The 12,186-nt window shown below is 38.9% G+C and overlaps 1 protein-coding gene across 1 annotated transcript in view; it reads left to right on the top strand.

The window, feature by feature from the left end:
- Positions 1-12,186, top strand: part of LOC124596378 (guanine nucleotide exchange protein smcr8b-like) — a 105,282-nt gene that overhangs the window by 23,293 nt on the left and 69,803 nt on the right. The window contains exon 3 of the mRNA XM_047135493.1: positions 4,941-5,110. Coding sequence (XP_046991449.1) covers positions 4,941-5,110 — 170 coding nt within the window. The remainder of the gene's footprint in view (positions 1-4,940; positions 5,111-12,186) is intronic.

Below are 12,186 nucleotides of genomic sequence, written 5' to 3'. Positions count from 1 at the left end.
CACCTTGAGCATCCTGCAATTCGGCATGCAGTGAACATTGATTCCCTGCGACAGGTATAGTGCAAAATGCCTCGGCATCAGGTCTTTTGGGTGAAATGAGTGACACCTAAGGCATCCCATATAAGGTGCCAGGTGCTCCACTGCCGCTATATCCAGAGGCAGCAGCCTGGAAATGGCTGACCATGCCTACAACCCCCTTTAGCAGCTTTCGAACTGTGGGCAGTTCCTCCTGTGCCCACACAAAACATGCGCACATCCTATTCCTCCAGCTAACTTAAGGACTGAAGTATGAAACCAACAGAAAAAGCTAAATGTGTGGCTTGCTGGTCTCCTGCAGCTTCACCAGTGGAGGCTAGCAACTGACTGAACTGTGCTCCGTGGTTACTGGTCCACCAAAACAAACAAATGACCACTGCACTACAGACAGTGAGAATGTTTTTGTTACGGTTACAAAACTGTGATACTACACCTCTCAAATACAGAAATACACAGTGAATTTATGTACTAAACTATGTGAGCTCACAAAAACATGCAAAGAATTTAAGAATTAATATAACGGAAAAGCTGCATACCTTACTTGCTAATCTCCCAGTGCTTCACCAACGAAGACTGACAGCTGACTCAAAACTATTACAGCAACACCCAAAACTCAACTCATGGTTACTGTGAAAACTTGTTAATGTTTTGAACTTTACTTGAAAGTTCTTTTCTTATTCTTAAGTCTTCATGCATGGCCAACAGGCCTTACTGGCGTCTAAATGTAAGCATAATTTTGTATAGCAAAACACTGCTCTGTTGATTGTTTAATGTGCTTTATACATTTCAAGATATCAATTTACTTTTTATTTTGTCTAAAATTATGTTCTTTAATTTGTGAAATTTTGTTCTTTAATTTGTGTGAACATAGTTCAGTAATATAATAATAATAAAAACTGACATGAGCAATGAATTGCTCTCTATTATTATTATTATTATTATTATTATGTTGCACCTTGTTGTGTTGGTGAATGTTCCTTTCTTCCTTTCCTCGGATTTCTATACAAATACTGTAGAGGGAAGGCATGGAATTAGATATTGAAGAATTTATGGAGGAAAGGGGAAAGATCCACAGCTAAGCAATAGATTTAAGAGATATATTTGAATTTGGAGGAAATGTAAATACAGCATTATTTATTTTTTATTCTACTTTTAATTTCCTCATAAGTTCTGAGGAGGTTTGATTTCATCAAGAACTGCCATATTGATAGAGTGCTTACTGCTAGCCAGAATGCAAACTGGTTTCAGCACAATGACTTCTTTTCATACTCAGCTATAACATCTCTAAGTTTCCTCCTCATTTTTAGGAGTAAAATAAAAAATGGCATAAAAACATATTGTTGCTGTTATTATCTTCAGTGTGAAAAGTTGGTTTGTAGCAGATCTCAAAGCTACTATATCTACACCTACATCTGTACACTGCAAACCACCATGAGGTGCACAGTAGAGTGTACGTCCCACTGTACCAGTTATTAGAGTTTCTTCCTGTTACAATCACATATGGAGCACGGGAAGAATGATTGTTTGAATGTCTCTGTGCATGCAGTAATTATTCTAGTCTTATCCTCATGATCCCTATGTGAGTGATACACAGGGGATTGTAATATATTCCTAGAGTAATTGTTTAGTCAGTTCTTCAAATTTTGTTAAGGAACTTTCTTGGGATAGTTTACGTCTATCCTGTGCAAGTCTCTTTACCTCCAGATAACTAATGGAACCTACATGCTTCTGTATCTGTGTACTGTATTCATCCCTTGGTCTCCCTCTATGATTTTTACCCCCCCCCCATCCCCCCCCCCCCCCTCCCTACACACACACTTCCCTCCAGCACTAAACTGGCGATTCCTTGATGTCTCAGAATGTGTCCTATCTCCCTATCTCTTCTTCTGGTCAGGTTATGCCACAAATTTCTTGTCTCCCCAATTCTTTTCAGTGCCTTCTCATTAGATACACAACGTACCCATATAATCTGTAGCACCACAATTTGAAAGCTCCTGTTCAGTTCTTGTCTAAACTGTTTGTCTCCCATGTTTCACTTCCATACCTGGTGAAAACATAGGTTTGCCTTTCCTTAACCTAACTGGTAAGAGAAGTTGGAGGGTTAGTTCTGCCTCATGTGTTCCTTCATTTCTCCAGAACCCAAATTGATCTTCCCCAAGCTGGGCTTCTACCAGTTGTTCTGTTCTTCTGTAAGGAATTCATGTTAGTATTCTTCAACCATGACTTTGTAAACTGATAGTTCGGTAATATTCACACCTATCAACACCTGCTTGCTGTGAAACTGGTATTATTATATTCTTCTTGGAAGTCTGAGGGTATTTCGCCTGTCTTATTATTATTATTGTCCTGAAATCTGTGGAAGAATATTTTATTAATGTATAGGGGAGCCATTTTTTGTCTTTGTTACAGTGATATTTTGCATCTGATCCTTGGCCAATACAGGGTTATTACAAATGATTGAAGCGATTTCACAGCTCTACAATAACTTTATTATTTGAGATATTTTCACAATGCTTTGCACACACATACAAAAACTCAAAAAGTTTTTTTAGGCATTCACAAATGTTTGATATGTGCCCCTTTAGTGATTTGGCAGACATCAAGCCGATAATCAAGTTCCTCCCACACTCGGCGCAGCATGTCCCCATCAATGAGTTCGAAAGCATCATTGATGCGAGCTCGCAGTTCTGGCACGTTTCTTGGTAGAGGAGGTTTAAACACTGAATCTTTCACATAACCCCACAGAAAGAAATCGCATGGGGTTAAGTCAGGAGAGTGTGGAGGCCATGACATGAATTGCTGATCATGATCTCCACCACGACCGATCCATCGGTTTTCCAATCTCCTGTTTAAGAAATGCCGAACATCATGATGGAAGTGCGGTGGAGCACCATCCTGTTGAAAGATGAAGTCGGCGCTGTCGGTCTCCAGTTGTGGCACGAGCCAATTTTCCAGCATGTCCAGATACACGTGTCCTGTAACGTTTCTTTCACAGAAGAGAAAGGGGCCGTAAACTTTAAACCGTGAGATTGCACAAAACACGTTAACTTTTAGTGAATTGCGAATTTGCTGCACGAATGCGTGAGGATTCTCTACCGCCCAGATTCGCACATTGTGTCTGTTCACTTCACCATTAAGAAAAAATGTTGCTTCATCACTGAAAACAAGTTTCGCACTGAACGCATCCTCTTCCATGAGCTGTTGCAACCGCGCCGAAAATTCAAAGCGTTTGACTTTGTCATCGGGTGTCATGGCTAGTAGCAATTGTAAACGGTAAGGCTTCTGCTTTAGCCTTTTCCGTAAGATTTTCCAAACCGTCAGCTGTGGTACGTTTATCTCCCTGCTTGCTTTATTCGTCGACTTCAACGGGCTACGGGTGAAACTTGCCCGCACGCGTTCAACCGTTTCTTCGCTCACTGCAGGCCGACCCGTTGATTTCCCCTTACAGAGGCATCCAGAAGCTTTAAACTGTGCATACCATCGCCGAATGGAGTTAGCAGTTGGTGGATCTTCGTTGAACTTCGTCCTGAAGTGTCGTTGCACTGTTATGACTGACTGATGTGAGTGCATTTCAAGCACGACATACGCTTTCTCGGCTCCTGTCACCATTTTGTCTCACTGCGCTCTCGAGCGCTCTGGCGGCAGAAACCTGAAGTGCGGCTTCAGCCGAACAAAACTTTATGAGTTTTTCTACATATCTGTAGTGTGTCGTGACCATATGTCAATGAATGGAGCTACAGTGAATTTATGAAATCGCTTCAATCATTTGTAATAGCCCCCTATTTACTTTTTACTCATTAACAATCTGTTTTTATGTTGTTTTCCTGCTGTAGTAATACTTCTGCATTTTCATAAGAAAAAAAAATTTTTTTTTCAACGTGTTGTGTGGTAGTAGTTTAATACTGTTATTTATTTGTATTGGGTTTAAATTATGATACAGAAGATATTTTGTAAGACCCATTTTCTAGAAATAAATATAACATAAACATATAACCTCAATGTTTTCTTTCTTCAAATTCCATATGCAGTCGCACTGTCTTATCATTTTATATTGTTGATGAACACTTTGTGGTATTTTTGTTATTCAGTTTGTGTGCTAGCAGATATGCTTGTAAGGCATATTTATGCCTCGTGTGAGATGCTGTTGTGTTTAATTTTAGTTGGATATGAATCATGCCTTCTCTTATTCTGACATTTCTTATTTTCACTGCCAAACTTCCAGTTTTCTAATACTTTTGCCCATCATCATTACATGGAGTATACTACTTTTCAGTTGCAAAATTGGAATACACTTATTGGAAAGAGTGAATGGATAGAAATCAGAGAACAAAATAACAGCACTTTGAAACATACGAGTATGATCGTTTACTCAACATAAATACCAACAGTGTTTAGAGTAAAAGTCTGCTCCAGTTCTTCCTTTTTTCCAGCAGCTTATGAGTAGAACATTTCCCTCCCCCATCTAGCATAGATGGTATGAATAATTATAAAAAATCCAGCAAGGAATAAAGACGATGGGATAAGTGGAGACACCATAAGGGGAGGTGTCGAACATTGTAGTGCATAGAAGCTGAACATTGTAGTGCCGCTTTCAAAGTTTTGTTCTTGTACATTGCGTTCTGAAGAAGAATCCAATTGTGTGCAGAAGAAAAATCCAAATATGAAGTCTGAGTTACAATGCTCAACTTCTGTTTGAAACGCTTATTGTCTGTTCATAAGATGAATTGTGTTACTTTCTTTTTTAAATGTGCCAATTCCATTATTGCAGGATGTGTTTACAGGTTTTGCAGAAAGTTGGCAGTTTAAAATGAGGCTTCATTTATTGAACTGTTGCCCATTTGTCACATGTAAATGGCATTACAGGCATTCTAAACACCAATAACATCATTGTGGTTTTGTTTTAGGAGGAATGTTATTGCACAAAAGAAGATTTCATAGTTTTTGCTGAATTTTCTGAAGTTATGGGACCAGTTCCTCTACTAACATTCCCTTTGGCAATCAAAGATGATCCAAAAATAGATGTAAACACACTTATTCTGAAAATCATGTCTGTTGACTACCATGCAACTCCCAGGTAATGTGCTACTGCTGCTGCTGCTACTACTACTACTACTACTACTACTAATAATAATAATAATAATAATAATAATACACTGAGGTGACAACATTCGGGGGGATGATGGTTCAAACCCATCTCCGGCCATCCTGACTTAGGTTTTCCGTGATTACCCTAAATCGTTTCAGGCAAATGCTGGGATGGTTCCTTTGAAATGGCACAGCCGATTTCCTTCCCAATCCTTTCCTAATCTGAGCTTGTACTCCGTCTCTAATGACCTTGTTGTCGACGGAACGCTAGACAGTAATCTCCTCCTCCTCCTCCTCCTCCTGAGGTGACAAAAGGCGTGGGATACCTCCTAAGACCGTGTCGGATCAGCTTTTGTCCGGTATAGTGCAGCAACTCGATGTGGCATGGACTCAGCAACTTGTTGGAAGTCACCTGCAGAAATGGTGCCTCTGCAGCTGTCCATAAATGAAAAGTGTTGCCAGTGCAGGATTTTGTCTGTGAACTGTACTCCCGATTATGCCCCATGTCAGTGACCTGGATGGCCTAATCAATCACTCGAACTGTCCATATTGTTCTTCTTCAAACCAATCGCGATCAATTGTGGCCCAGTGACACAGCACATGGTCATCCATAAAAATTCCATTGTTGTTTTGGAACACAGAGTCGACAAATGGTCTCCAAGTAGCTGAAAATAACCATTTTTAGTCAGATATTGGTTGAGTTGGGCAGAGGACACAGTACAGCCCACGTGAACACAGCCCACACCATTACGAAGCTACCATGAGTTTGCACATTGCCTTGTTAACAAGCTACGCCTGTGGCTTTGAGAGGTCAGTGCCACATTCAAAGCCCCCCATCAGCTCTTACCAACTGAAACAGGGACTCATCTGACCAGGCCATGGTGTTCCGGTGATGTAGGGTCCAACTAATACTGTCACAAGCCCTGGAGAAGCACTGCAGGTGATATTGCGCTGTTGGCAAAGGCATTCGCATCAATCATCTGCCACCACAGCCCATCATTGCCAAATTTTGCTATGCTTTCCTAATGGATACTTTGATCGTACGTCCCACATTGATTTTTGAGCTTATTGCATGCAGTGTTGCTTATCTGTTATCACTGATATCTCTGCACAAATGACGCTACTCTTGATCATTAAGTGAAGGCCACTGCGTTGTCTGAAATTTGGTATTCAAGGCACACTCTTGACAGTGTGAATCTCAGAACTGAATTCCCTAACAATTTCCAAAATGGAATGTCCCATGCATCTAGCTGTAATTACCATTCTGCATTCCAAGTCCATTAATTCCTGTCGTATGGCCATAATCACTTCAAAAATCTTTTCACATGAATCACACGAGTACAAATGACATCTCTGCCAATGCACTGCCCTCTTATACCATGTGTACGTGATACTACCACCATCTGTATATGTGCATGTCACTAACCAGTGACTTTTGTCACGTCTGTGTGTAATATAAATAAGCAATTCAAAGAACAGGGTGATGGTAAATGAGAAGTAATGAGGACATCTACCATAATTTGAAGAAAATATCAGAAGTAATGGCAAATAAAGGTTGGAAAAATAAGTCAACAATGACCTGGATTATAGGATTAAGAAATAAACAATATCAAACAATAAGGTATAACAAAGAGAAACCTCTACATCCATACACTACAAAACACTGTGAAGTGTATAGAAGCATCAGTTATTAGTCCTTCTACTCATTCTATTCATATATGGAGTGTGATGATAATGATTGCTTAAATGCCACTGTGCACAACGTAGTTAATCTAATCTTGTCTTCATGATCCATATAGGATGCAATACTTAGAACATTGTATCATATTCTTGTATTCATCCCTTAAAATTGGTTCTTGAAACATTGTAAGTAAGCTTATACAGGATAGTCTGTTGTCAAACGCTTGGCAATTCAGTTTTTTCAGCATCATCCTGACACTCTCCCATTGGTCAGCCAAACCTGTAGCCACCCATGCTGCCCTTCTTTGTATACATCCACGATCTCTTGCTAGTCCTGTTCGAGAGAGTACCTACACAACTGAGCAATGTTCTAAGATGAATCACACAAATGTTTTGTAAGCTGTCTCCTCTGTAGACTGATTGCTTTTTTCTAATATTCTACCAATGAACTGAAGTGTACTGCCTGTGTTACCTACACTACATTTTTGTGATTTGTAAAGTGTGCAAAATTTTGTTGTTTTTGTTGTGGTCTTCAGTCCAAAGACTGGTTTGGTGCAGCTTTTCATGCTACTCTATCCTGTGCAAGTCTCTTCATCTCCGAGTAACTACTGCAACTTACATCCTTCTGAATCTGTTTAGTGTTTTCATCTCTTGGTCTCCCTCTATGATTTTTACCCTCTATGGTTCCCTCCAATATTAAATTTGTGATCCCTTGATGCCTCAGAATGTGTCCTACCAACCGATCTCGTCTTCTAGTCAAGTTGTGCCACAAACTTCTCTTCTCCCCAATCTTATTCAGTGTGTCCTCATTAGTTACATGATATCTCCATCTAATCTTCAGCATTCTTCTATAGTACTACATTTCTAAAGCTTCTATTCTCTTCCTGTCTAAACTGTTTATTATCCATGTTTCATAACCATAAATGGCTACACTCCATACAAATACTTTCAGAATAGACTTTCTGATGTTTAAATCTATACTTGATGTTAACAAATTTCTCTTCACAATTAATAAAATATTCCAGACAATTATGGCGTGATCAAAGGGATTTCACTCTAAAATCCAAAGTTTCATCCCCGTCTGCAGAGGACATTTTCAAGGGGATCGTAGCATTGTCGAATGTCCGATTCGCACCTGGCTTGCTACTGACACTCTCCCATGGGTCAACCAAAGTATCAAGCCAGTAGCGAGTCAACAGCGAGCCAAGGTGTGAATTGGACATTCAACAAAGCTACGATCCCCCTTGAAAATGTCCTCCGCAGGTGGAGACGAAACGTTGAGTTTTCAAGTGAAATCCTTTCGACCATGGCATAATAGCCCGAAATATTTTATTAATTGGTACAATTACAGCTGTAAAAGTTTACATTTTACAAATTTCTGTTCTTCAGAAATGCTTTCCTTGCCATTGCCAGTCTGCATTTTATATCCTCTCTACTTCAACCATTGTCAGTTGTTTTGCTGCCCAATTAGCAAAACTCATATACTACTTTAAGATTCTCATTTCCTAATCTAATTCCCTCAGCATCACCTGATTTACATTCCATTATCCTCATTTTGCTTTTGTTGACATCCATCTTACATCCTCCTTTCAAGACACTGTCCACTCTGTTCAACTGCTCTTCCAAGTCCTTTGCTGTCTCTGACAGAATTGCAATGTCATTGGCAAACCTCAGATTTTTTATTTCTTCTCCCTGGACTTTAACTCTTACTCTAAATTTTTCTTTTGTTTCCTTTACTGCTTGCTCAATGTACAGATTGAATGACATCGGGGATAGGCTATGACCCTGTCTCACGCCCTTCTCAACCACTGCTTCCCTTTTGAACCCCTCAACTCTTATAACTGCCATCTGGCTTCTGTGCAAATTGTAAATGGCTTTTCGCTCCCTGTATTTTACTCCTGCCACCTTCAGAATTTGAAAGAGAGTATTCCAGTCAAGATTGTCAAAAGCTTTCTCTAAGTCTACAAATACTGTAAACATAGGTTTTCATTTCCTTAACCTATCTTCTAAGATAAGTTGTAGGGTTAGGAGTGCCTCGTATCTTCCTACATTTCTGCGGAATCCAAACTGATCTTCCCCGAGGTTGGCTTCTACCAGTTTTTCTATTGTTCTGTAAATAATTTGTGTGAGTATTTTGCAACCGTGACTTATTAAACAGATAATTCAGTAACTGTCAAACCTGTCAGCACCTGTTTTCTTTGGAATTAGAATTATTATATTCTTCTTCAAGTCTGAGGGTATTTCAATGGTCTCGTACATCTGGCTCATCATGTGAAAGAGTTTTGTCAGGGATGGCTCTCCCAAGGCTTTCAGTAGTTCTGTCAGTATGTTGTCCACTCCCAGGGCCTTGTTTTGACTTGAATCTTTCAGTGCTCTGTCAAATTCTTCATGCAGTATCATATCTTCCATCTCATCTTCATCTACATCCTCTTCTTTTTCCACAATATTGCTCTCAATTACATCACCCTTATATAGACCCTCTATATACTCCTTCCACCTTTCTGCTTCCGCTTCTTTGCTTAGGACTGGTTTTCCATCTGAGCCTTTGATATTCATACAGGTGGTTCTTTTTTCTCCAAAGATCTCTTTAATTTTCCTGTAGGTGGCATCTGTCTTACACCTAGTGATATAAGCTTGTACATCCTTAGATATATCCTCTAGTCATTCCTGCTTAGCCATTTTGCACTTCCTGTTGATCTCATTTTTGAGATTTTACATTTCTGAATATTTAAAGCAAGTTGCCTGTCTTTGCACAGCTTTCAAATCTTATCAAGCTCCGAACATTTTTGCAGCTTTCTTCAGGCAGTACTTTACTATAGCTAACTGCACCATCTTGATGGGCTGAGGTTACTACTTAATATTGTTTGCATGGTTATTAAATGTACACCATGAACAGCAACGCTCCCAAGAGACTTCTCTGAAGTGCATTTAAAGTTACTTCTGTGACTGTCCGTCCAGTATAACATGCTGCATCCTTCCTACCAGAAATCTTGAATCCATCCACAAATTTTTGCATTTGAAAATAAGTATAGCTGCGGTACTGAGTCAGATGCTGTCTGGAAGCCAGGAAGTACATCATCTACATGACAGTCTTCATCCATGGCTTTCAGGTGTCTGAGAAAAGTGCAAGTTGGGTTTCACATGATCAGTATTTTCAAAATCGACAGTTGTTGGCATGTAGGAAGCCATTGATATTTCTGAAATCCATGACGGTTGACATGGTGGAGGTCATTCTGTTTTTGAGATACTTCATTATATTTCAGCGCAGAACATGTTCTAAGTTTCTACACCAAAAGGATATCGAGGGTTTTGAATGGTAGTTTTGTGGATGAATTGTGCTACTTTTCTTATACAAGAACATTAATCCCATTATCATATACAGTGTGAAGCAGTTGACAGACCACCCAAACTGTATTCACAACAAGTAAATATATCAAGGTGAGATTTTTACTTACTTTAGTGGACAATGTAGCAAGTTTTCTGATGTAGGCAAGAAATCTTTAACATTTATAGCTTCTGACATATGACACAGGGTTTTTTTAACTATATATTTTTTTCTGTGGCTTTAAAAAGTTGCTTCAAAGAGAACTTAAACAACATAATATGTGGAAATTGATCAGATAATGACAAGATCAACAGTGCCACAAGCGAAGATGGATTTGTCCATGATGTGTAAATGATGTTGCATCCATAAACAGAATGTTGAAATCTTGTACACAAATTCCACATTATACGGCAGTTTTTGTACACACCATTTGGAGAACTATAACTGACTGGAAGTTATTACTATGAAGCTATTTACCTGGCAAAATGTGGAAAGGAGTAAATGCACTGGAGTGTAATGTTCACAGAACACTCCTTTGACTGATTCCATTGGTACATTTGAGCTATGTCGCATTGTCATGTGGATTGTGTATTCCCACTGCTAAAATGTTAGTTGCACTTCTCTGATCGATTTCTGCTCTTTTTCGTTGGCATATTGTATTCTTCACAGTTTCAATTTCGTGAATTTGTTAATGATATTTACAAGGACGAACTGTGAGAGTGTGGTGTGACCAGAATACCTTTCAGCATACAATTGGACTGTTACTGTTACAGTTTGATAAGTTTTGCCATAATTGAAAACCAAATCCACTTTTTGGCTGTAATATACATTGTGATGTCTGAATAGCTTCATGAGCTGTTTGTGTGGTTGCTACAACAGCAGAGCACAGACTGACGGGCATTAAGAGCATCACAAACTGACCCTGTTAGATATTTATTTGCATTTAGTACAGTATGGCGGATGTTTTGGAACCTCTTCTCCTGATGATGGGACAGTGGTTTGCATCACTGTGTCTTATTACCGGTAGTGTTTGATCATGCTATGCTATTGACGTAATCTTTCCAGTGCTACAGAAAGAAGTGTATAGTTCCAGTAAGATAACTCAGTGCCAAAATTCTGCAGCTATGAACATAAAAATTACTGAGTGCTTCAAAAAATTCACCTGTTGTCCCAGACAATTTTTGAAAAATGCTCCATGATGCATTTACTCATTTGGGATATATTTGCGATTGTTAGATATTCGAGGTTGTTTATCTTAGCTGCGTCACTCTGTATATTGCAATAAAAAGTAATGTGTGCTATCTAGCAAATTTTTGAATTCACATGTAAAAGTGCATCTAATTGTTACATGTTTTTATTGACCGCTCCTAGCTGTCAACTGCTTGAAAAGCTACAGCAGCCAGCCACATTTTACACAGCTATCAGCATCAGTGAACCTAAAAGTTATGTTGGTGTATATGCTAAAATGTTTTTAAGTGATTCAGTTGGGCATAGTGCGTTCTCAGTACATAAGTAGATAAGAAGAGTAATTTGAAAAGTCAGTTCCACTTATACAACACTGTGAAGTGTGCAGGAGACTGAACTTTTTATTGTGTAATGTACTAAGTCTCCTTCATGGTCCAGCCACAGATGCAGCCTGAGAATAATGGCTATTTTTTTGCTTCTGTGGGAGCTTTTATTTTATCTGATTTTTTTCAGAATAATCTCTCTTAGTAAGATGTGTAGGGAGCTGAAATATATTTATATAGCAAAACTCGATCAAATCAGATCATGTATAATTCATAAATCTTGCCAAACCATACAAATATTTAAGTCTCGATGCATTCAGTATACTTTTATATGCTAATTAGGGTTCCACAATTTCAGTCAGTAAAAACAGATCCCTTATAGGATGACTTTGTTGGCCATTTGTCTGTGTGTCTGTCTGCCTGACTCTTAAAAAGAATTTTTCTCAGGAATGATCAGATGTGGCAAGTTGAAATCTACATTAGGTACTAAGTTCTATGGTCTCTGAGCACTATAAAAAATTTGTGCTTCTAAGTCAATGCAATCAAAAGATA

The sequence above is a fragment of the Schistocerca americana genome, chromosome 2 (assembly GCF_021461395.2).
Source record: "Schistocerca americana isolate TAMUIC-IGC-003095 chromosome 2, iqSchAmer2.1, whole genome shotgun sequence".
Lineage (NCBI taxonomy): Eukaryota > Metazoa > Arthropoda > Insecta > Orthoptera > Acrididae > Schistocerca > Schistocerca americana.
This window is presented reverse-complemented; position numbering and strand designations above follow the sequence as displayed.